Below are 26,071 nucleotides of genomic sequence, written 5' to 3' on the forward strand. Positions count from 1 at the left end.
CAGAGGTAGCGGAGGTGTGCACGTGTACAATAGAGGCCACACGCCCCCAGACTGAGAAGGGCTGAGGGGAGAGCCTGGCCGATATCAGAAGTAGCGGAGGTGTGCACATGTACAATAGAGGCCACACACCCCCAGGTTGAGAAGGGCTGAGGGGAGAGCCCGGCTGAAATCAGAGATAGTGGAGCTGTGCACGTGTGTAATAGAGGGAGTACCTTGAGAAGCAAACACACCACAAACGTTTATTTTTAAATAATAAATAAATGGCAAAGGAAGTGCAGGAAACATTCACAAAATCCAGGTCACTAAAGTGCTTTCAATCATGAGTTTTAAAAGACCAAAAGCCTGGTCTGACTTAAAACACTGTTTCCAGATATCCAACAATTGTTCAGACATTATTTCATGCTGTTTCTGAAGGAAATGCAGACACGCCCAGAGTGTGGCTTTCTCTGAGTCCCGAGATGAGCCTATCAAGTGACACTCAGGAAAACACAGAATTGCTGCCTAACCTGAAAATTGAAATGCCCAAGGCCAAGTTCAAGGTAAAGACAGCGTAATTCATTCATGTGTCTGCGTGGAGTCTTCACTACAACAACATCAGATTTTTCTGGAGGTTAAAGAATTTTATATTTCCTAATTGAGAATGAGGAGATAAGACCGAACCTATTCATCTACACAGTACATTGAAACACACATCTCAAATGACGCCCGGCAGCGAAATGCTTTTTAAACTTCAGTTCCTCCCTGCCCAAGTTACAAAAGAGAATCAAAAGTTCTGCACCAAGTCAACTGGTTCAAGTGCCATTAAGAAACCGTTTCCATTCTAAAATGAAATAGAATTTTCCTTAGGTCACTCATCTGTCCTCTTAAAGCAAGTGGCATTGCATTTTATCTTGATGTTGTAAGAAGAAAATCAAACTGAAAGTCTAAGTCTTGGACCACTTTTGTCTTTTGGAAAATGCCAGTGAGGAATATGCACATTTTCAGCCTTAGATGGTGAAACCTGTTGGTCTCATACGGCTCCCGCCTTCCCTGGCTGGGACCCCTCCAGTGCCGTGGAGTTGGATTCTCTTTGAGCACCAGCCCCTGGGTGCACTTTCTTGGTCTCCGGCCGGGCAGAGCTGGAGAGGTCCATCGCCACATCTTCCAAGGCATTCTCAGGGCTCACTTTATCCGAGCCTCTCTGTGGTCCTGCCTGACTCTGGCTAGAACCTTCTTTGAGGCGGTCAGAGCCCCAGAGTACTGCCAACTTATCTTCACTTCCTGGCTTCCTTATCATCCCCATGGATTTTTTATGCATCCCTTCCAACAAAAAAGGAAAAATAAAAATTTAAATTCACCAATGAAGAACATTTTCTTATGGTTGTTCTTCTCTAAATCCCATTAGAATTATCCTTGTCAGTGCCTGTCTCTGGGGCCTACGGGAGAGGCAGGCAGGTAACTCCCACCTTAGGGGTTGAAAGCAGGTGTCTGCCCCCCAGGTCACATCCAGCAAAGGTGCTTTGAATGACATGGTGATTGGCATTGGGTCCACTTCCCCCAAGGCTGCGGTCCCGCGGATGCCAGCACGTGCCCTCCCCAACCTGCTTGTGCAATTTCAGATGAGCTGGCTTGGGTCGCTGCCCACAATGCCCTCTCTAGTGTTTCAATCCTTGAGAGCAAAGTCAAAACATGTTTATGATTGGGATCTCCAGTGCCCAGGATAGGGCTGCTTGGTAGCTATTCAAAAACTGTTCGCTGAGCAAAAACCTTCCTCCATCCAAACCTAAAACACCACCATGATCCTCCTAACTAATCCTGGCGGAGGTACTTATCTGTGACTCATTCCCACAATCTGTCATCCCTGCCTGTTAGTTTCTGGCAACAGCAAACAGAGCAACAAGGGTGGAGCCGCCTGAGAGTGCCCAACCCCGAAGTTTGGACCTCAGCAGCAAGACTGTTTAAGCACCAAACAGCTAAGGGACATAAAAGCCACACAGCAGGTTGTTCATGGCAGAACCAAGCCCGCAGCCAGCCCTCCTGACTCAGATGGAGGGGCTCACTGTCTCCCGGGGTCGCTGCTCGGCACTGCCCTGTCCTATTACTAAGCGCCCTAAATTATATGGTCTAAAAATTCTAACAGCATTCAAGACTTGGGAAACATATTTCACATAATGCAATGATGTCATTTTACCCTTAAATCCCAAATACATATTTAGCATACTTTTTCACAGAGCCTAGACAGTCTCTGTGAAAAATGAGGCAACCGTCCAGTTGCTGCAAGCTTTGTTATTAAATAAAAATAAAAAGTAAGGTTCTGGGCCTGAATCTCAGTAAATTGACGTTGCCTTGCTTTGGAAACGGCTGCCTCGGTGGGAACCCCCGGGGATCCCCCTACCTCCCCCAACACCCGGAACCACAGGCTCCCGGGGGGCCCTTTCTTACCCAAGAGCCAGGGCGCGCAGGAGCCGAGCAGGCCGCCCTCGGCGGAGTTGAGCACGGAGTCGGGCAGCGGGATGCAGTGGCGCACCATGGCCCCGTACAGCCCGTACTCGGCCATCACGCTGCTGCCGCCCCAGCGCTTCTCCCGCTTGCGCCATTTGGCCCTGCGGTTTTGAAACCAGACCTGGTTGGAGGCAGGAGGGAAAGCAGAGGGCACACAGAAGAGACAGTGAAGAGGGGCGCCTGGAGGAGCGCAGGCGGCGTCCCTGGGCTCAGAGCTCCTCGCTCCAGCACGATCCCATGTTATTTCTGAAGGAAATAGCTCCTGAGAGCCAACCAGCCGCCCCCGGGGAGCGCACCCAGGAGCCCCCAGCGGCGCCCACGTGCACTCCGGACTCACGGGCATTCAGCGCGCTACGGACACGAGTGACCACGTCCACTGAAGTTTCCATAGAGTCAGGGATGTATAAACTAAAGAATCAAACTCCCTTTTCCCACATTGTGTGAAGAGGTCAATTACAGGGTTTCTTTTTCTCATTGATTGGGAAGCGTTCACTGGGGCAATCGCTCCTTCCAAGCTTAGGCTATTGGATTGCTTGGTGATATTTCTCATGAAAAACATTATGTTAGTGAAAGACTATTATGAAATATGGTGTAGCTGTTAAAAAGGAGTGACATATCTTCTGGCAAAGACAAAAGCAAACTTCCACCTATGCATGTGAGCGTGTGTGTATGCACGTAGATATGTGTATGCGCGTAGATATGTGTATGCATGTAGATATGTGTATGCGCGTAGATATGTGTATGCATGTAGATATGTGTATGCGCGTAGATATGTGTATGCGCGTAGATATGTATATGCATGTAGATACGTGTATGCGCGTAGATATGTGTATGCATGTAGATATGTGTATGCGCGTAGATATGTGTATGCATGTAGATATGTGTATGCGCGTAGATATGTGTATGCGCGTACATGTGCAGTGGCAGGTAATGTGCTCCACAAAGTGCAGAAAGGTCTCCTCAGGCATTTATGTTGATTTCTTTCAGGGTTTAACATGGAGAGGTAGTCTCCACCCCCCCACCCCATTGGCATATCTTTATATAGTTTCTAGTTGCAACACACATTATTGCGTGATTTTAAAGAATAATTTGATATTAATAATAATAAAAGGAAAAAGGGCATGAGGGTCACAGGGACATGCTCTTGTGGTGCTTTCAGCTAAGGGACCCTCAGTTTCTGTGCAAAGGAAGCTGTAGAGAGGGACCACTGATTGGCTGACTGAGCGTGGGAATGACACGTTCTCTATGTGTCTTCAAAAAGGAGAAAAGGGACCCCGACACCTGTATCCGGTCTTCAGGGAGCTCGGTTTTCACAGCCAGCATTTCTCGGGCATACACATCAGGGTAGTGGGCCTCGCTGAACGCCTTCTCCAGCTCTTCCAGCTGGTGAGCAGTGAAAACTGTCCTGCAGGGACCCCAAAACACACACGTCGGCACGAGTGCCCTGGGGAAAGCAGCCTCCCTGGCCTTAAGGACCACCGTGCCTGCCTCCCCCACTGTCAACACCTCAGAAGCCACCTCATGATAACAGGACACCCCATCTCTGAATGATTAGCTGATGTAGTCCAGAAGTTTGATTCAAACAAAAACAGTCCTTTAGCTCTTTCTTAATGAATTCCATCCATTCATTCTGGCAAAATCTATCTAACAGACCCACAAAATTGTGTCTTTAAAATGCTACCGAAAAAAATACTACCAAGACTGTAGCATTTTCCCAGCCTCCTGGGACTGCAAAATTGTCTTCCCAAATGGCTTCTGTGCTCTTCCCACTGCCAACCAGGAGGCCATTGGGCCTGCCATCATGCAGGGCCATAAATTCTCAGGTGCAGGTGCCAGAAAACTTGGGCTGTGTCCCAAGGAAAAGCAGGCAGAGAGGACTGCCTGGCCCTGTACCTGTGCCTCCGCTTCTTCCTCTTGCTCAGGGTGGGGGACGCCTTTAGGTCATTCCTGTCTTCACATGGGCTGTCCTCATCTGCTGGCACAAAAAGGAGTTTAAAGGTGATCATATTCTCCCTTTTATTTCCTAGATTTCAGTGTAAGGAGTGAAGTTATGAACCTCTCGGGTATTTGAGTAGTGAATAATAGGAGCATTTTTGGCACCTACTAGATCCCGGGCTCTGCGCTTAACCTTGCCCATGTATTATCTCAAGTGTTCTTAATAAAACACTAAAACACAAAAGCGGCTGCTATTATTACCATTCTATTTTTACAGATGAGAAGACTGAGGCACAGAATGGTTAAGTAATTTGCCCAAGAGCACACAGGTAGTAAATGGTGAAGTTGGGATTCAAATCCCAGATCATCTGAAGCCAGAGCTACTCGGCCACTGATTAGACTTTCTGTCCCCACACTGCTTCCAAACATAGTTTTATCACCTTAACCTCTAAACCAACATTTCCCAAAGGAAGTCCAGGGCTTGTGACATCAGAACGCTTGTCAGAACTGCATCCCTGCCCTGATGCACCAAATCAGATTCTCTGGAGGTGGGGTCTAGGAGGCGCCTTCTTGACAAGTGTGCTCAGATGATTTGTAGTTGCCCCTGAAAATTTGAGAACCGCTCTGCTCTGTTTTACCTTTTTATACTCATTATATCAAAAAGTCTAGATGGAAAAGAAAGTTAGAGGACCAAACTATTGTGAGATTCATTGCAAGAAAGCATTATTTCCTCAAAATATTTTTTAAATGAGTAAAGGCAAAAATAACTAAATAATAATAGTTTTATTACATCAATTACACCCTACATCAATTAGTCCACCAGAAACCTGACTTGGATTAAAACATTCTGTATTGGGCTGTCCAACCTGAGACCTGCTGTAGACATAAATCAGTCAATGGAGTTAGAAGACTTAGTGCTCCTAAAAAGTAAAATTTTTGTGTTGATTATGTGTAAAATGATAACAGTTATGAATATTGTTGGGTTAAAATGCAGTATTTAGATTCATTTCACTTTTAATGTGGCTGGGAGAAACTTCCATCAAACATGTCATCACATCACATTTCACTTGGACAGCTCTGCTCCAGATCTTCAGAAATGCCTGCAGAATAGAATTTAGCTGCCTTTCATTTTGTCAGTGCTCATAGAAGAATGAACTCATCCCATGAAGACAGTTTTTGCATTTTTAGTGACACTGATAGGAAGTTTCATTTTGTCTTAAGTAGAGGCTCATGAAATTAAGTCCTTTTAGAGTGGAGCCTGCCTGTTGATCTGATATGCTTCCTTCTAATAACAGGAGACCCAGTGTACTCTTTTTTCCTTGGCTGCCTGGATGCTCAGCTCTAGGTTCTACCACGTACCTTCGCTAGTCCACTCTTTCTTTCGTAATTCTTTCTTTTCTCTCCCACACCCCAACCCACTCGGTTTCTTAGCCCTTGTCCTTTACAGAATTTCATTGCTTCTTTTTCTTTCCCCGCCACCCGCCTGGATTTCTTTGAGGAGATGGGTAGGCGGAGAACACATCTCTAGGCTAACTACATAACTCTAGGCTTAATGAATCCCCGAGGTTGCTTCTTTCTCCTGCCCGCGGTGCCGGCAGAGGAGCAAGGTAACCGAGACCCTCTTTTCAGCACCCTGAGGGACGGACAGTTCCTGGGCTCGAGGCCCGGTGCTCTTCAAGGAGCCGCCAATCATTCGATCCGTTCCGCCCGCGTTTCCACCTGGTACCAGGTTCGGTGCTGCTGGTGAACAACACAGGCCCCAGGCCTTCCCGACCCACGCCGCTGCCAGAGGCTGAGACTGGCGCCTGGCGCTGAGGGTAAAAAAGGCCTTCTGGAGATGGTTGTTGGGGTGCCAAGACCATCAACCCCAAGACCCTTGGTGCCAAGGGTCTCATCAAAGGGTTCCACCTGGCACCAGGTGGTGGCGGTCCGGCATTGCCGAGGAAACAGGATCCCGGATGAGAGGCAGGAATTTAGGATGCTGCAAGGGGCCGGGGGCGCAGCTCCGCGAATGCTCCTCCCCCGACCGGGCCTCGCTCTGGGCTCCCCGCTGCCCTTAGATCTGGGCCGCTGGGGCCGGGGGTGTAGTGGGGCGATGGTGTGTGACCCTGCGCGGCTCGGAGCCTAGGGGACCGGGGCAGGAGCGGGAATCGCGGGCCTGATTACCGGATGTCGAGACGCTCTCGCTGCGCTTCTGGCGGCCGAGCGCAGGCGGCCGACTGGGGGCCTGCGGGGCAACGGGCTCGGGGCCCCTGGGCGGCAGGAACGGCACGTCAGTTAGGAGCAGGCAGGGCGCTCGAGCGGCCGCGGGAGGCTGCGCGCCGAAGCCACAGAGGAGGCCGAGCCCCAGCGGGAGGCCCCCACGCGCCAGGCTGGAGCTGTCGAGCCCTGGGCCAGGGCACGGTGCGGCCGCCGGACCCTCGCAGCCAGATCCCTGTTCCGGGCCGGCGGGCGCCGGCAGGTCGGCCTCCAAGCCCAGCAGGTCCGTGATGGCGAAGCCCCGGGGTCGCGAGCCCCGGGGAGAACCGCCAGGCACCAGCGCCCTGCTCCTGGTGCGGCCGTCGGAAAGCGCGTCCCGGCCAGTCATGGTTCCTTAGCCAAAAGGCGCGAAACTCTCTGGACCCCGTTTGCCGAGGGCCCAGCTTAGAGGAAGCTTTATACGATTGGGCTGCCGGTCGGGCGCGGGAGGCCTGAAGGGCTCCAATCAGCTGGGCGCGGGCGCGTCGCCGTTCCGGACCCCGCGAGTTGGGGACGCCACCAGTTCTCCTCCCCTCGGTTACCGCCCTCCCAGCTGCAGTCCTCTCAGTCACCTCCTTCTCCTCTCTTCTCTCCAGCCCACCCCACCCCCCATTCTAGGAAGGAGGAAAGGAGAAAAGGGAAGGGGCAGTGACTCCGCTGTCTCCCTGTCCCTGGAAAAGCCTCAAGTTCTACATCCTGCCGTGGTCTTCTCCTTTCTTCCAAACTCTGGGTGGAGGTCCCACTCCCAGCTGCCCTGAAGCTTCTTTGATGCTACCCAACTGCCCATTAAGACCTAGCACCCCATTCTCAACCACACCCCCATGGCTACTACCAGTAAGTCCCCAACCAGCCCTCCACTTCTGCCGCCGGTGCCACGAAGGCCTTCCCGCAAGACGGTCTTCTCCGAAAATCCCCAAAGGGAAAGGAATGAAAATCGTATATTTAATCTTCGGTCATTCTTCCTCCATCCAAATCTATCCCCAGGCTCGTCCCCAGCACTCCACGGGCTGAGCTGTAGGGGGTCGCTGACTCACACAAGCTGGGGAAAGGGAGAGAAGCAGAGGCAGGAGTGAACTGCCCTGGGCTGAGACGGGCAGGGTACCAGGTTTAACGAACAAAACATATTAGGTTCAGTGAAATGTGAATTTCGGATAAACAAGGAGGGCCATTTTTTTTTTTTTTCCGTAGGAGTAAGTATCAGTATTTATTCAGCAACCCAAAATTGGGAAGGAGTAGAGGGAGGTAAATTGGAATAAAATAGTGTCTGTCTACTGGAAAGCACTTTTCATCGAGGCTTACAATATTGTGCGGTTTCCCGATTATTCAAAGAAACCCTGATTCTTTGAATAATCTGAAATATTCGTATTCGTTAAAGTTGACCACAGAGCGCATGGGTTAGCCACTCCTGGTTCGCGCTTTGAACCAACCAACCCTCATCGCTGAGATGCCTGAGTCCACCTTTCCCAATCCCAGAGCCCCGGAAGCCTATCTCTTAAATCCCACTCTCTGAGGGCCCTACAGTCCGAGGTCCCTCAGCGACCGAGGAACGAATGCCTGAGCCCCAGAGGAACCCGGCGCGACTGCCTGCGCTCCTGCCGGGCTGGAGCCCGAGTCCCGGCCCTGAAAAGTGGGTCTCCCGCTCTCTGCGCATTCGGTGGGGCCTCAGCTAAACGTGCAGATTAAACAAAGGGCTTCCGATAAGGATAATTACAGGAGGCTACGCATTAACTTTCCATTACTAAAGGAAGACCCAAATCTTTCCTTGCAAGCTGTTCCCGGGATTAGCAAAACAATAACTTTCCTTTGCGATAATTGTCTTTGAATTGCTCCAGCTCGGGGGCGGGAAGCGGGAGACGCTTTAGATGCCAGAATTGTTTTCGGCTCCCCGACCAATATGCCCCCAGATTTATCTCTGGGTTTAAAGAAGGCGTTGGGCATACTGGGTCCGAAAGAATTGCTCTGGCTCTTCGTGCGGCTGCGTGGTCGTTTGCAAATCCGAATTTGGGGTCGCAGTTAAGGGAGATACCTACGATTCCACACAGTTTGCAGCTCGCGACAGGTCAGGCAGGCAGGGCAGTAGATTCTAAGGTGGCCCGACCGGGGTCGCCCGCGAGTGGAAAGCCTGAGTCACGGGCGGACTCGGGTGCCGCACCTGCAGCGCAGGGTCGCGACCGAGTGGCCTCACCTGGGCCAGGGCTTCGGGTCTCCCTCCCCCTAGGTCTGCCTGGAAGGTTCGCGATCACTGGAGTGACAGACCCCGAGTAGAGAGCCAGTGATCCAAAGACACCAAAAGGCCAGGCGGCAGGAACCCAGCCTCGACCACCACGGTGAGCTCGGCGCAGTGCCAAGAACATCCCCATTCTCAAACCCTCGGGAAGGATCGTCTTAAACTCATTTTGCAGGTGAGAGCAACAGAGACTTATTAACCCAGTCACGTCCGACACAGAGAAAGAGGTGGGGAGAGCGAAACCCAGCAAGAGACCCGATCAAAGGAGCCGGTGTTGGGGCTCTAAGGGAACTCGGAGATGGAGAAGAGGAGAATTTCTAAGGAGTCTTGAAATTCCTGGACTGAGACGTTCCTAACGCATCTCGGGACCCCAATGCCAGGGAGGGGCCTGCAAGATCCCAGCAGTGGACGAGTTGGGTCCTGGGTCACATTGTGTTTCTCAGCGTGGCGGTGGCGGGAGCGCAGCGCAGAAGGACGCTTTCATTTCGCCCTCCCGCGAAGAGAAATGCCCCAATCCGACGCAGCGCTTGATCTGCGTCCCCGCCTCCACCCCCCGCGGCTGCCGGGGCTCTTGAGATCCACTTGCGCGTCCTACGTTGCGGGAATCCGCTCAGCGTGGGCTAGGACCAGAGAGAGAAGCGCTTCTTGCAGTTTAGGAGAGGTCTGCAAGAGACAAAGGGCTGGCTCCTGATCAACCCACACTCCACCTGTCCCTGTGGCGCCCTCGCAGTTGCCAAATCTACCCGCCGCGTTTAAGGGACGCCTCCGCGCCCTGGCGGCGGGGAGAATGGGCTCCTTCTAGCTTCCCCCTCCCACCCCCTCTCAGATATCACCCGTAAATCTATGGCCAGAGGGGCAGCCCCCGCCCCGGGCCATCCCCAGGAATCGTTTTGGGTCCCTAAATCCGTTAAGGGTTCCGAATCTGTCTTCATCAGCCGGGATTACGCGGGATTTAACTAATCAGTAAAGGTTTCTCTGCTCATTATTTTCTAGGGAAGGTCTCCAGCCCCTCTGTCGCCACCGCGAATGTGCCTTGATCGCGCCAAGCTAAGGCTGGACCGGCTGTGGGAGGCTCAGCAAACACCCTTCCTGGGCTTCCCAGAGCCGCAGCTGCCCAGGCTGGCGGGATAAAGTGCTCAGATACAATGGGGTAGGATGCCCGGAGAGGGCGAAAGGGATCTCCCAGAGCGTCTGCGAAAATGAGCCCCACGACTCCGTTCCTCTTATTTTCCTCCCACCTCTGGCGGCTCCATCTCCGATGCTTTTGTGTCTTCAGTTAAAAGTTGTAGCAGACGCTGTTTCTTCCTGCCCACCTCCGGCCTGACCCCTCCGCCTGCACACCTGCCCAGCCTCCAGTGCCCGCCCCCGCACATCTTTACCTGGGGACTTTTTCTGACTTTCAGAGCTCACTCTGCCCACTAGCCAAAGGTGCCAAGAATTAACATGTGGAGAAATAAGGGGTCAAACACTGAGGGGAGTTGCAATGTAAGCACCCCCCACCCCTCCTCTCCACACAGACTCCTGCGCAGAGTGACTCTTAGAGGCACCTTCTACTCTGCTTCCCAGAGATCTGAGCAGGCGGAGCTTGTTACTTGCTGATAATTGCATTCAGTATTGCCTCCTGTCTAAATGCGGTTGTGCCTACCCAGACCCCCTTTCCGGAACTGTCGCACCTTCTCCCAGCTGCTGTGAGTATGGGAACCTCGAATAGGAAGAAGTGCCCTGGGCTGACAAACGCCCCTTAATCCAGAGCGCCGACCTCCCCTCCGCCCTCCAGACACACACACTGTGTCATCCACTGACAGAGGAATGATAGGAGGCCTCTTCTCAATCTCTCTCTTTTTTTTTTTTTTTTTGAGACGGAGTTTCGCTCTTGTTACCCAAGCTGGAGTGCAATGGCGTGATCTCGGCTCACCGCAACCTCTGCCTCCTGGGTTCAGGCAATTCTCCTGCCTCAGCCTCTGAGGTAGCTGGGATTACAGGCATGTGCCACCATGCCCAGCTAATTTTTTGTATTTTTAGTAGAGACAGGGTTTCACCATGTTGACCAGGATGGTCTCGATCTCTTGACCTCGTGATCCACCAGCCTTGGCCTCCTAAAGTGCTGGGATTACAGGCTTGAGGCCTCTCTTGTTTCGAAGGACAGCTCTGCAGATGCATTTCTGCTCCAAGCCCCTCTCCCCTCATGGATTTAGACCAAGTCAGCTCCTTGCTCAGCTTGTTCCCCTCCCCTCTCAGCTTCTCATTCCTGAGACCTTGACTCACTATCTCTCAGGCGCCCACCCTGTCCCTGGCTCTGCTTCTAGGGACCTGCGCTCAGACACTTCCTGCCTCCATCTCACTTTCCCACAGGTGCTCCTGGAATGCTCGGCTGGTTTCCAGTCTACAGAGCCCTTCTTTCTCCTCAGGTAGCAATCTCCATCTCCCTGCCTAGGCTTCTGGAATCTTCTCCAGTCTGTGTCCCACTCCCGAAGCCCACGCTGCTATCTCAATGGACTCCTGCACATCTGTCCCAGTCTCCTAGGGCACTGAAATGCAGCACGACCAGAGCTGAACTCAGCAGCCTCCCCTGCAGCCTGCACCTCCCCAGGTCTCCTCTTCCTCCACCTCAGGGCCCACACAGAATCCTAAGTGCCATCCTCAGTCCCTCACTGTCCTCACAGGCTCACCTCAGGGCCCACACAGAATCCTGAGTGCCATCCTCAGTCCCTCACTGTCCTCACAGGCTCACCTCCCACGACTGAAAGTGATGACAATGGCCGGCCCCTCTTGGCTTCTTACTGTGGGCAACTATTATTATAAACACCTTATCACAATGGCCACATTTCATCCTGACCACAGCTCTATGGGTAGATAATACCCACCCATAGAGATTATCATCCTCTACCCAGATGAGGAAATGAAGATTTCAACTGATCAAATAATCACAGAAATTGCCCAAGGTCACTCACTGTCCAGTGGCAAAGACAGGATTCGAATACAAGCAGTGTGAGCTCACGGCCCAACTCTGATTCTGGGTCACTTGCTGCCTTGCATTCCTCTTCAAATCCTCTCAGGAGAGGTCTTCGCTCCTTTGCCTGCTCTGATTTGACTGCGTGCCCAGAAGCTCATGCATTGCACTTAATGGCGAATCCAGCAGAGTTGAGATGTAGAGGCTTTAGGAGGTGAGTAGGCCAGGAGGGCTCTGCCCTGAGGAGTGGATCCATACTGGTGTTGTGGGAGTGGGTTTGTTATCTTGAGAATGGGTTGGTGACCATGGGAGTAGGTGCATGAGTTTGGCCCCTTCCTGCACCCTTTTCTGCTCTCTCTTCCTCTCTCACCATGTGGCACCTTCCACCACGTGATGTGGCAGCAAGAAGGCCCTCACCTGATGTGGTCCCTTGACCTTGAACTTCCCAGTCTCCAAACCACCAGCCAAATAAACGTCTACCGTTTGTGAGTTACGCAGTCTGTGGCATTCCATTACAGCAGCACAGAACAGACTGACGCTACCCATTGCCACAGCGTGGCTCACAGAACAGACCGTGATGCTACCCATCGCCACAGTGTGGCTCAGACAAATTCCATTTGCTAGAGTGGAACCGAGTTTTTAGTCTAGGGCTACTAAGTATACAAATGAGTTTTTGAGCACCCTAAAGAGGTGGCTTCTACAAAAAACAGCCGGTAAAGTCTTCCTTGTCCCATTCCTTGGCCTTTCTGTGACCTTGACCCAGGGACGAAGGGAGAGGCGGGGTTCTCTGCAGCAGCAACGGTGGGTGTCCCGTGGCTACCCTGCATGCTGTGGCACACCCACGGCTGTGCTGTGTTGTGACTTGGTCTTGTTCCCAGGGGCCTGGGTTGCACATCCCTGCCCTTCCTCTCCAGCCGTCTGTCAGTCTGGGGAGGGGGCATATGGGTGAGAAACGAAGCCATTCAGCAAGGTTATTTTCTGTGTAAAGTGACTGGATGACATTTCTGTGGTTTGCAGCCAAGAATCCTGTCTAGGATGGTGTGGCCAGGGCTCTGGAGTCTCTTCCTGCCTCCTTCATGCCCCTCCCAGTGCCCACCACTGCCACCTTTATTCCACAGCCACGGCGATCCTTACCTGAGCACAGCCTATTGCCCCTGCTGCAAATTCCTCAGTGGCTTCCCCTTGCCATGCTGGCAATGCTGATTCCTAACTCCTTCCTGCTAGTGACTGAAGAAGCGACGGTATCACACGCCCGGCTCTCAGTGAACAAGTGGGCTCTTGAGAGTCAGCAATCCAGTATATCCTATAAAACCGACCCGGGGTGCTGGGGTCAGGGCTGCCCATCCTCTCATCACTCCCACGAGAACACCAGCCCCTGAGTTCCCTTTCTCGGATGGATGTTCTGGTTACTATTTTAAGGTAACACATTATTCCAAAACTTAGCTACTTAAAATAAACCATTTTATTTTGGTCACAGTTTTGTGGCTCAGAAATGTGGGGAGAGCTCAGCTAGCCGTTCTCACTTCGAGCCCTCCCACAGTTGCTGTCTGGGGCTGCAGTTGCCTGAGGGCTCAACCGGGCTGGGTGCTCAAGGCGGCTCATTCACATGGCCCAGGCTGACGGGTCTCGTGGGCTATCAGGGGAGTTGAGAGCCTCCCACAAGTACCAGACAGAGGCTGCACGGCCTTTGGGGGCCTCCCACAGAAGACAGAGCATTACTTCCATCACGCTCAATCAGCAGGGTCATAGCATGACCTTGGGGGAACCTCGGCACTTTTCTTTCATGGGCCCCTTCTTCCACAGAAGTATTAAAAGTGATATTTTGGTGTTACAGCTCTTTTAGAATTTGTCTAGCAGGCTGTCCGGGTTTTGCTGGAAAGCCCCTTTAAAAAAAAAAAAGAAAAAAGTGATATTTTGTGCCTATGTTGGTAGAAAGGTGAATATAATCCAGTCTAGATTCATTATTGTATGTTCTTTTTTACTGTATTCATGTTTCCTTCTGACGTTAAAATATATTCAAGGGCATTAGAAGCATCGGCCTGGGCAGCATACCCTGGACACGAGCGTGCACTGGCCCTGCTGACCAGTCTAAGCAGCCGCAAGCCACCAGATTCCAGGGCAGTGCACAGATTCAAGATGGGACACAGGACCCACGACATCGCACCTGCAGGGCCAGGGCCCGGCAGTGCCCAGCCATCCGTCACAGCCTGGTCTGTGGCTTGACCTTGGTTCTGTTCATGTTGCAGCGCCTGGGACCTGGAGAGCTCTGACTCTTGTGCTGTGGCTGGTGTTAGGAGCTTGAGGCAGATTTCCCAGAGCCTCACATGCCCCACGGCCGGTCTTCCCTTTAGGTCCTGAGATAACAGGGAAATCCTGGGTAAGAATCCAGGTAGTATTTTAATTACAAAGAACATTTTCTCTTCCTCCTTTTCCAGCCTCTTCACTTTCTCTCCTTATTCCATTATCTTCCTTAGCTTCTCCTTGTTAAGTTCCATCTGTAAGACAAAGGAACCCAGGGCCACATTAAGCTCAGGAGAGGACACAGCATCTAGCCCGTGAGCTAAGACCATCCGCCAACCCCACAGCAGAAAAGGTCATGAGCAGAGGGCGCAGGAGGATCTGCCTCCGCTCCTCTCCCTTATGGCAGAGAAAAGCAGGTGTGGCCCTCAAGAGGGTAAGAGGGAGGTGACACAGGCCACGCCAACCGGAAGAGCACACCTGGGCATGCAAGGGACCACTGAAGGGCAGCCCAGGAGCTGCTGCTGAGCTTCATTTCCAGTTAAACAAGCACTAGGTCATCTATTGGCAGTTGAGAAACCTACCCGGCCAATGATAATGTGCTTTTAACCAGTGCAATTAGAAGTGAATGTGATCATTATCCCAGCTCACAGGTAGCACCGAGGCTCTAGGCGAAGGTCAGAACAACCCTCCCAGGGCAGCACGACCGTGGGTTCCTGCCTCTGCTTGCTGGGGGCCTACCTATCTGAGGACGCAGGCAGCCAGGACCCTATTGGCAGGAAGTCTTTTGCTCCTCCCTCTGTGCTCAGCTCCCTGCAAGACGCCCGCCACAATCGCAACCGTTCACTCACCTGCTGGTTCACTGCTTTCCCTGTCCACCTTCCCAGATGCTGTACCTGACAGTGCTGGCCGGTTGCTGGCCGGGTCACCTGTGGCCTCTCTAGAGAGTTCCCACACACACCACAGCTTCCTGCCTGCAGCGCCTATCACTCGACCAGAGGATGCCCCAAACCCAGGAGTGCATCAGTTAGGGCTGAAGTCCTGGGGGCAGAGGGCGATGTTTCCAGCAGCCACTCTTGACAGATGACAGGCATTGATGGATACCTGGCATCCTTGCCAAGTGGTGCAGTGATCCTGTGGCAGGAAAATCCCAAGGAGAAATCACCCTGAATAGACGCCCTCGGTCCTGGTGCGATTGAGCCTCGGGAAACCCCACTACTGGCACAGCCGCTCTGTGTCCTTGCCCACCCCCCTAACAGTACTCCCTGGGTTCTTCCCACATTCCTTACTTCACTCAAACCCCTGTCTCAGAGTCTGCTGTGGAGAACACAAACCTGAACTGCTTATAAGCTCCAGAACAGGGCGGGGTCTGCTGCGTGCCAGGGCCCCACACACTCCTGGTGCAGAGCCAGTGTTTGGTGAAGGTCTGCAAAGGGAACAGGCCCTAGATGGAGAAGTCTGAACCATTTGCCTGTTGCCTGACAGCATCTCCTGGGAGAATCTTAGCTCTTCCCCATTCACTCCATATTAGATCTGGAGTTCTCTCCCAGTCTGGTGCCCATGTTCAAGGCCTGGTCCAAGGAAGACTGGCTGGGAGCATGTCATCCCCCATGACCTGAGTGCTCCACAGGAAAGAAAGGAGCCCGCTGGGCGCAGTGGCTCTCACCTGTAATCCCAGCACTTTGGGAGGCTGAGGCGGGTGGATCACGAGGTCAGGAGTTCAAGACCAGCCTGGCCAAGATGATGAAACCCAGCCTCTACTAAAAATACAAAAATTAGCTGGGTGTGGTGGCAGGCACCTGCAATCCCAGCTTCTCAGGAGGCTGAGGCAGAGAATTGCTTAAACCCAGGAGGCGGAGGTTGCAGTGAGCCAAGATCGCACCATTGCACTCCAGCCTGGGTGACACAGCAAGACTCTGTCAAAAAAAAAAAAAAAAGAAAGAAAGGAACCCCAACATCAAACTCTCACAGCCCAGTTCTGGGACTGCTCTCCTGCAGGAAGAGGCTGGGGAATTTACAAAGCTGTTTTGTTCACTGGTTTCAACAAAAGTGGGGAAAATAATGTCACCGAGCTGCCACTCTGAAACTGCTTTGTGTTAGGTTTTCACCGATGAAGGCTAGCAGGAGTGGCAGCACGGCTGGGGCAGGCTGGGGACTCTGGCAGGGTGGGCTGCGGCAGCGTCTATGCGGACCCAGAACCTCCACCACATCACCCTGAGTGGAGTGCTGCAGGATGCTGCCTCTTACTTCTAGCTCCCCCCAAACACACGAATAACTGACATCCTCAGATTGGTCAGAAATGCTCATGGAAGAGTGGAAGAAGAGGAGGAGGAATCAGAAAGGAGAAGGCGCCACAGTGAAGAAGACCATCCATCACAGACACTGGCCACCATATGCATAAATCAGCCCTTCCTGGACACAACAAAGATGCCACCATCCGAAGTTCAGCTCCCTAGAGAGCAGGAAATGGCAAATTCTGAGACATTTTATCCTCAACTACAATTATAATCAAGTCTTTTGTCTGCTGAGGGGGAAATTATTCCGCAGTGGCTTATGCTCTTCATCCTCTGCGTACACCCTCCCCATATTGCTGAGAGCATGTCGTAGGCTCTAGTCCTGAGGGTTCCTGCCTTCTGTTTCTGAGAAATGATCAGATTCTATCTTTTTTAACATTAGCACTCCCGTTCCTTGTATTCTTCCTTATTGAACTTTGATTATTCTTAGATTGGACTCATCCTTTCCTCCATGACTCTTAAACCTCTCTTTCATATTTTCCCTATTTCTCGGGCTTTTAAAAATCTCTTTGTGCTGCAGATCTAACTTCACAGTTGCTTATTCTCTCTTAAGCTGCGCTTCATCTGCTTTGTAAACCATCTACTGTATTTTTAAGTTTAGTGGCTACATTTTTAATTGTGTTTGATTTAAACGCACTCATTTAGACTCTACATCAAACAATTTTAGTTATCAAAATTTGGCTCCAAGCTCAAACGTTGCCACTGTTCCTGCTGCCTCCTACTCACAGAAGTGTTTCCTGGTGCTCCGTGAGGATGAAGCACAGCCCTCGTGTTCCGGGGGGCTTCATCTGGGGTCGTCTTACAGAAGTGTGTCTGATTCCGACCCTCCATTTGTGTTCACGTCTTCCAGATGACAAGAAGATGTCACGTAGACAGGAGACAGAGTTTCATGTTCATTTTGGCTTGGAAGCTGCTGGAGCAATCAGTCAGTGTGGATCAGAACCCGGGCCCCACACGACGGCAGGCTGTGCTTACAGCTTATTGTGTCTCAGTTTGTCTGGTCTGCTGTAACAAAATACCTCAGATGGGGTCATTTATCAATAATGTAAATTTGTTTCTCACAGTTCCGGAGACTGGGCAGTCCAAGATCAAGGCACCAGCAGATCTGGTGTCTGGTGAACACTTGCTCTCTGCTCCACAAATGGTGCTTCTTGCTGTGTCCTCACAGGGGCAGAAGGGACAAGGCAGCTCCCCTCAACCTCTTTTAAAAGGGCACTAATCCCATTCTCAAGGGCAGAACCCCCGTGACTTAATCACTTTCCACCCAGAGCCATAGGCCAGGAAAAAGAATCCTTCTAGGAGCTCCCTTTGCTCATAGCCTTTCAGAGAGTGGGCTTTCAAGGCCATCGACTTCTTTTGTTTCTTGTTTTTTTTTGTTTGTTTGTTTTGTTTTTGAGACAGAGTCTCACTCTGTCACCCAGGCCAGAGGGCAGTGGCATGATCTCAGCTCACCGAAAACTCCACCTCCCAGGTTGAAGCAATTCTCCTGCCCCAGCCTCCCCAGTAGCTGGGATTACAGGCACCTGCCACCACACCCGGCCAGTTTTTGTATTTTTAATAGAGACAGAGGTTCACCATATTGGCCAGGCTGGTCTCAAACTCCTGACCTCAACTGCTCTGCCCACCTCAGCCTCCCAAAATGCTGGGATTACAAGCATGAGTCATTACATCGAGGACATCAACTATCAGAATAAGGAAAAAAAACAAAACACAAGACCCCACTATATGTTTCTGACAGAGGAGTTTAAACCAAAGCAACTTCACCTTGAACAGGGGCTGGGTAAAATGAGGCTGAGACCTACTGGGCTGCATTCCCAGGAGGTTGGGCATTCCAAGTCACAGCGAGACAGGATAGTCCCCCAGACCCACTCGAGGTGGGACCTGGAGTGGCTCATTTCATTCAGTCCACTGCTGGCCACTCCTCACGAAAGGGAGCATGTAAGCAAGTGAGTGTGGGAACCAGAGTGAATGAATGCCGGACTAGCAGTCACTCCTCTCTGGTGGGAGCGTCCAAGTATGTTACAACCAACGCTCTTTCAGCTCTGCCATCTGGGGTTGGCCAAGTGCCAGCCAGCTCAGTGGAGGGTCAGGGTAGCAGCCCCTGCCTTCTCAGCACCCGGGGCCTTGTCTGGCATCCAGGAAAAATCCGGTCACACAAACGTCTGAGGTTAATGTCTAGCCGTAGTCTCTGACACTCGGTTGCTTCTCTGCGTGCGGCTTAGCCGCTTGTGTGGCTCTGCCAGATGAAGTCTTTTATGGGCACAGGATAGGGAGGGGCAGGCCAAAAAGGCAACATTTGGGCAGAAAAGTAAGTTAGCTGTTTTTACTTAAGGCTGCAGTTTCAGACTTAAGGGTCGGGTACCCAGGAGCCCAGCCCTTCTGTAGGAGGTTGGCCCAAGATACAGGTCAAAAAGGTCTTGCTGATAAAACATTGCAGCAAAGAAGCTGGCTAAAACCCACCAAAACCAAAATGGCTGATCGAGTGACCTCTGGTCCTCCTCACTGCCCATTATATGCTAATTATAATGCATTGGCATGCTAAAAGTCACCCCTCCTACACCATGACAGTTTACAAATGCCATGGCAACGTCAGGAAGTTCTCTGTATGGTCTAAAATGGGGAGGAAGCCTCAGTTTGGGGAATTGCCCACCCCTTTCCAGGAAAACTCATGAATAATCTACCTTCCGTTCATCCTATAATCAAGAAATTAACCATAAAAATAAACAGCCAGCAGCTGTTGGGGCTGCTCTGCCAATGGAATAGTCATTTTTTTATTTCTTTAATTTCTTAATAAACTTGCTTTCAAATATGGACTTGTCCCAAATTCTTTTTTGCATGGAATCCAAGAACCCTCTCTTGGACCTCTTTCCAGGAGTATTTCTACAAAGTAACGATTTAAATATAAAGATACAGATTCAACATAAAAAGGTGGAGGAAGATATACCATGCTGACATTAATCAAAAGAAAGTCGTTTTCAGACAAAACAAATATCGGAACAAAAAAAATTATCAGGAATACAGAAGGAATTACATAATGACAAAGGAGACATAATAATTGTGAACCTGAAACATCTGAGCCAGACCTCAGTCAATTTAGAAAGCTTATCTTGCCAAGGTTAAGGACATGTCGGTGGCACAGCCTCAGGACATCCCGACAACATGTGCCCAAGGTGGCTGGGGTACAGCTTGCTCTTACACACTTTAGGGAGACATAATACATGATCAATACATGTAAGATTCTATCTAGAAGGGTGGAACAACTCAAAGGGTTGGTGGCTTCCAGGTCATAGGTAGACTTAAACATATTCTGATTGGCAATTGATTGAAAGAGTCGTTACCAGTGGAAAGAAATGTGTCGGTTGAGATAAGGGGTTGTGGAGACCCAGGTTTTATCATGTGGATGAAGCGTCCAAGTAGGAGGTCAAATTTTAAAGTGCCCTGGACAAGGAGGGAGCCCATTCAGGTGGTTGCAGGGAGGCGGGGCCTTCAAAGTTTATTTTTGGTTTACGTAATACTTAAGATGCATGCACCTAATAACAGAGAATCAAAACACAGGAAGCAGAAACTGATAGAACAGCAAGGAAAACATGAGCCAAAAAATTATTTACAACATTAATAGCTGGAGACTTCAACACTCCTCTCTCAGTAATTGATAGATCTAGTGGGCAAAAAATCAGCAAGGCTGTCACAAGGAACAGCACCATCATCGCTGGATCTGACTGACATCCATAGCCTCCTTCATCCAGCAACAGCGGAATACAGATTTTTCTCACGATCACACGGCACATTCATCAGATAGGCCATATTCGAGGCCAGAAAACACAGCTTAACAAATTTAAAAGAATAGAAATTATACAAAATATGTTCTCGGAGCACAGTGGAATCAAACTAGAAGTCAAAATCTACCAGAAGCTGAAAAGATCCGCAAATATTTGGAGATTAAGCAATGTACTTCTATTTTATGTCAGGATCAAAAAAGAAGTCTCAAGAAAAATTAAAAAGTACCTTGAACTGAATGCAAATGAAAATACAACTTAACAAATACGTGGAATGCAGTGAAAACAGTGCATAGAGGAAAATGTAGAACATTAAATTCATTTGCTAGAAAAGAAGGAAGGGCTGGGTGCAGTGGCTCACACCTGTAATCCCAGCACTTTCAGAGGTCGAGGTGGGTAGATCATCTGAGGTCAGGAGTTCGAGACCATTCTGTCTGGCCAACATGGTGAAACCCCATCTCTACTAAAAATACGAAAACCAGCCAGGTGTGGGGGTGCACGTCTATAGTCCCAGCTACGTGGGAGGCTGAGGCAGGAGAATCACTTGAACCTGGGAGATGGAGGTTGCAGTGAGCCGAGACGGCACCATTGCACTCCAGCCTGGGTGACAGAGTGAAACCCTCAAAAAATTAAAAGAAAAGAAGAAAGATCTTAAATCAATCATCCAATCTTCCAACTTAGGAAATTAGAAAAAAAAAGAAGGGCAAATTAAATCAAACATAGATGTAATAAATTTGAAAATTAGAGAATAATTCAATAAAATTCAAAGTAGGAAATCATTAGAAAAAATAAATGAAACCAAAAGCCTGTTCTTTGAAAAGATCAGTAAGATCAGTAAACCTCTAGTCTGGCTGAGCAAAAAAGAAAGAGACACAAATAGCTCACACTGTGAATAAAAGAAGGGTCATCACTGCTGATCTCATGGACATTAAAAATAATAAAGAAATATTATAATCAACTAGATGCACACATTTGATAACTTGGACGAAATGGATCCATGTTCTGAAAGACACAAATTACCAAAACTCACACAAAGAGAAATAGGTATTCTAAGTAGGCCTGTATCTACTGAAGAAATTAAATCCATAACTAATAGCCCTCAAAAAAATAAAGCACTGAGCCCGCGTTATTTCACTGGTCACTTCTACCAACCATTTAAGAAATAAAAACAATACAAATTCTCTAAAGTCTCTTCCAAAATATAAAAACAAAGAGAATTCTTCCTGACTCGTTCTATGAGGCCAACATTACTCTAATACCAAAACTAGATAAAGACATTACGAGAAAGGAAAAATACAAACCAGTATCTCTCATGATCATAGATGTAAAACTTGTCATCAAAATATTAGCAAATTCACCCAAAAGTGTATAAAAATAATTATGCCAGGGAGAGTGGCTCATGCCTGTAATCCCAACAACTGAGGAGCTTAAAGTTGGAGGATTGCTTGAGGCCAGGAGTTAGAGTTGAGACCAGCTGGGCAACACAGAAAGATCCCTGTCTCTAAAAAAAAAAAAAAAATATATATATATATATATATATATATATATATGTAGCCAGACATGGCGATGTACGCCTTTAGTCCCAGCTACTTGGGAGGCTAAGGCAGGAAGATCCCTTGAGCCTAGGAGTTCATGACTCCTAGCTATGACTGTGCCACTGTCCTCCAGCCTGGGTGACAGATTTAATCCCAGGTGGGTGACAGATTTAATCCCAAGTATGCAAGTGTCTATATTTAAAAATTAATGAATGTGGCCAGGCCCAGTGGCTCATGCCTATAATCCCAACACTTTAGGAGGCTGAGGCAGGCGGATTACTTGAGATCAGGAGTTTGAGACCAGCTTAGCCAACATGGTAAAACCCCATCTCTACTAAAAAGATACAGAAATTAGCTGGGCATGGTGGCAGGTGCCTATAATCCAAGCTACTTGGGAGGCTGAGGCAGGAGAATTGCTTGAGCCCAGGGGGTAGAGGTTACGGTGAGCCAGGATCATGCCACTGCACTCCAGCCTGGGCAACAGAGCAAGACTCTGTCTCAAGAAAAAAAAAATCAATTAATGTAATCTATCACATAGAAAAGAAGAAATCATATGGTCATATCTTCAAATGCAGAAAAAAATGAGGAAATCTAACACCCACTTATGATAAAGGAAAAACCCTCTCAGAAAACTAGAAATAGAGGAAGACTTTCTCAATTTGACAAAGAACATCTACAAAAAACCTACAATTCCACAAAACAACCAGAAAACAATAAAATGGCAGGACTAAGTTCTTAATTATCAATAACATTGAATGCAAATGGACAAAACTGTCTAATAAAAAGATACAGAGTGGCTCAATGAATTTTTAAAAAGACCTACAAGAAACGCACATCATCCATAAAGACATACATAGACTGAAGGTAAAGAAATGGAAAAAGATATTCCAGGCCAATGGAAACCAAAAAAGAGCAGGGGTAGCTATGTTTCTATCAGACAAAATAGATTTCAAATATTGCCCAAAGTAATTTATAGATTCAACACTATCCCCATCAAGCTTCCAACAACCTTCTTCATAGAACTGGAAAAAAACACTTCAAACTTCATATGGAATCAAAGAGAGCCTGCATTGCCAAAATGATCCCAAGCAAAAAGAACAAAGCTGGAGGCATTATGCTGCCTGACTTCAAACTATACTACAAGGCCACAGTAATCAAAACAGCATGATACTGGTACCAAAACAGAGATACAGACCAATGGAACAGAACAGAGGCCTCAGAAGCAACACCACACATCTACAAATCATCTGATCTTTGACAAGCCTGAGGTTCTCGTGAGGGCATAAATCATCAACTCAGCTGAGTAAACAGCAAGGCATGTGATTGCCGGACCACATGGTAAGACTCTGTTTGGTTTTGTGACAAATGGCTACACTGTCCTCCAAGCTGGCTGCGCAATTTTGCATTCCCTGCAGTGAATGAGAGTTTCTGTTGCTCCACGTTCCCAGCAGCATTTGCCATTGCGTTGTGGGTTTTCATCATTGTAATAGGTGTGTAGTGTTATCTAGCTTTAATTTGAAGTTCCTTAATGACATGATACTGAGCATCATTTCATAGAATCGTTGCCATCTGCATATCTTCTTTCATAAGCATCTGTTCAGATCTTTTGCCCACTTAAAAACTGGGTCACTTGTTTTCTTATCGTTGAATTTTTTTTTTTTTTTTGAGGAGGTGTCTCACTCTGTTGCCCAGGCTGCAGTGCAGTGACTCGATCTCGGCTCACTGGAACCTCTGCCTCCTGGGTTCATGCGATTCTCTGGTCTCAGCCTCCCAAATAGCTGAGACTACAGGCACGTACCACCATGCCTGGCTAATTTTTTGTATTTTTAATAGAGACAGGGTTTCATCGTGTTAGCCAGGATGGTTTCGAACTCCTGACCTCGTGATCTGCCCACCTGAGCCTCCCAAAGTGCGGGGATTACGTGGTTTAGCTCTGTATCCCTCTCCGAACCTCATGTTGAATCGTAATCTCCAATGTTGAGAAAAGGACCTGGCGGGAGGTGACTGGACAATGGGGGAGGATTTTATTGCAACATGGCCTGGCCCCAATACACATTAGATGATGACAGCCGATGGCCCAAAAATGGCATCCTTGACTTGCAAATTCTCAGGAACCTTAAGAACTTTATAACCAGGAACATCAAATGGCAAGGGTTTCTTCTACTTCCACCTTAAATCTCAGACCTCTCTGTGTCAAGCTTGCACCCCTCATAAAATCCTTCTTCTTCTTCTTTTTTTTTTTTGAGATGGAGTTTCACTCTTGTTACCCAGGCTGGAGTGCAATGGCACGATCTCGGCTCACCACAACCTCCGCCTCCTGGGTTCAGGCAATTCTCCTGCCTCAGCCTCCCGAGTAGCTGGGATCACAGGCACGCGCCACCATGCCCAGCTAATTTTTTTGTATTTTTAGTAGAGACGGGGTTTCACCATGTTGACCAGGATGGTCTCTATCTCTTGACCTCGTGATCCACCTGCCTCGGCCTCCCAAAGTGCTGGGAAGAGCTCTTTTAATAGACATTGCAAACATAATGCATATATAGCCACACAGACAATCAGAGGAGGATTCAGCAGTTACAAGAATTTTTTTTTCTGCTAATTTCCCACTTGGATTATCGGCCTTCAGGTGAGGCCTTTTAAGAACAAGGCTAGGAAAACCGTTTCTAGGGCCTAATAAACAGGTATAGTTGGAAGACAAAGACCAATTTTGAGAAGCACTTATTCACCTTTAATTCCAGGGGTTCCATATGGAAAACAGGGATTTTTCCCAAAATGGGATTTGTGGCGCCTTTTCTGTTTTCCCACGGAGTCCCAGGCCACCGGAAGTTATTTTAGGGGCTTTTATACATGCACCAAGAGTGGCAAGACAGAGTGGAGAAAAGTCATTCCATTAACTGGGAAAACAAGATTGATGAAGAGAAGCACAAAAGCCTTTTAATATACATAGAGCTTGGATGTTTAATTAAGATGAGCACTCTTTCATCGGGGTTAGAGTGGAGGTTAGAGTTATATAAATATTATGCCAAGTTAAATGAAAGGATCGGGTTATGTTTCCGAATTCCCTGTGATAATGAGAGGGATTTTCAGAGAAAGATTCCAGACACTGTTCAATCTTCAACAAATCAGACATGAAGAAACGGACACAAACACGAGCAATGCCTTCAACCCCAGCCACTTCCCAGAGAGGGAGAATGGCAGAGGCTGTTTGAGCAGTTTTTGAACAGGTAACAGGTGGAGAAGGAGGAGGAGTGGGGTTTGGGGCTGAAGGCCTGGGGGCAGGAGGGGCCCCTCGATGGGAGAGGAGCGGATGCAGGGGGATGAGAATCCTGTGGAGGTTTATCTGCAGGGCTAAAAGGAGTCTTAGAGGAGGGAGAGACCCAGGGAATGTTTTCATTAAGAAGAAGGATTTTGGCTGGGCGCGGTGGCTCAAGCCTGTAATCCCAGCACTTTGGGAGGCCGAGGAGGGTGGATCACGAGGTCAAGAGATCGAGACCATCCTAGTCAACATGGTGAAACACCGTCTCTACTAAAAATACAAAAAATTAGCTGGGCATGGTGACACGTGCCTGTAATCCCAGCTACTCCGGAGGCTGAGGCAGGAGAATTGCCTGAACCCAGGAGGCGGAGGTTGCAGTGAGCCGAGATCGCGCCATTGCACTCCAGCCTGGGTAACAAGAGCGAAACTCCATCTAAAAAAAAAAAAAAAAAAAAAAAAAAAGAGCTCTAATTAACTGCCCTAAGAAAATAAGTGCTTAGAATCACTGTCACGGAGGGCTCCGAGGTGGCCATGAGAAGGCAGCACCGGAATGCAGCTCCCAGAGAATGAGACGCAGAGGGCTGGAGGACGCCACCATTCCAAACCAGGGGCGGGTTCGTCGGTGGGACTGACGGGGCACTGGAAACAGCCCAGGGAAGAAGCTGCAGGGCGAGAGCCGCCCGGGGGTGCAAATCGAGACGGGGGAGGTGGGGGGCGTGTCCCCACTTGAAACGCAGCCGGCTCGGAGGGTCCGGGGACTTCACCCCCTCGTGCTCTGATTCGGATCCGGTGCTTACCTCGTCCCTCCTGCACCCCCCGGTCCGCGGGCGCCCTGCCAGACCCTGGGCGCCAGGGTTCCTTGATGCAGATCTGAGCAGCGGCTCCCACCGGGCGCGGCAAGTTGTTGCAGGGACCTGGGCGGGAGCCTGGACCAGCACCAGCAGGGCGGAGCTTCCGGCAAAGGGGGCGGGGCTTCCCGCAAAGGGAGGCGGAGCTGGAAGCAGGAAACAGACCAGGAGGCCTGCAGGCCGCACCCCTCACAGAACCCAAACTGAAGCCCCCGCTAGAGGGGGTGGCAGCAAACACAAGTTTCACCCCAATCAGGAGGATCCAGCCGGGGAAGGACAGTCGCCATTGCGAAGGG

General features: G+C 49.6%; 1 protein-coding gene and 1 non-coding gene across 2 annotated transcripts; one reads left to right on the top strand and one right to left on the bottom strand.

Moving 5' to 3' along the window:
- Positions 1-213: 213 nt before the first annotated feature.
- On the bottom strand, positions 214-7,045 carry VSX1 (visual system homeobox 1). The gene is made up of 5 exons (XM_002747530.5): positions 6,583-7,045; positions 4,375-4,453; positions 3,763-3,886; positions 2,422-2,602; positions 214-1,299 (listed from the first exon to the last, which is right to left on the bottom strand). Exons 1-5 carry the CDS (start codon positions 7,001-7,003, stop codon positions 1,010-1,012), a joined length of 1,095 nt encoding a protein of 364 aa, XP_002747576.3. The 5' UTR covers positions 7,004-7,045; the 3' UTR covers positions 214-1,009.
- A 6,609-nt stretch (positions 7,046-13,654) lies between these two features.
- LOC118154317 (U7 small nuclear RNA) lies at positions 13,655-13,716 on the top strand. Its single transcript, XR_004744188.1, has one exon. It is a non-coding gene; the product is annotated as a U7 small nuclear RNA (small nuclear RNA).
- The last annotated feature ends 12,355 nt before the right edge of the window (positions 13,717-26,071 follow it).

Source organism: Callithrix jacchus, chromosome 5, assembly GCF_049354715.1.
Source record: "Callithrix jacchus isolate 240 chromosome 5, calJac240_pri, whole genome shotgun sequence".
Lineage (NCBI taxonomy): Eukaryota > Metazoa > Chordata > Mammalia > Primates > Cebidae > Callithrix > Callithrix jacchus.

What these genes read in the sequence shown, in the direction of transcription:
- VSX1 (XM_002747530.5), bottom strand. Translation starts at nt 7,003, where the DNA reads ATGACTGGCCGGGACGCGCTTTCCGACGGCCGCACCAGGAGCAGGGCG. An exon ending in AGGAAGAAGCGGAGGCACAG is followed by an intron (nt 3,887 to 4,374) that starts GTACAGGGCCAG and finishes GGGTCCCTGCAG; the next exon opens with GACAGTTTTCACTGCTCACC. An exon ending in CTGCGCGCCCTGGCTCTTGG is followed by an intron (nt 1,300 to 2,421) that starts GTAAGAAAGGGC and finishes TTTTGTTGGAAG; the next exon opens with GGATGCATAAAAAATCCATG.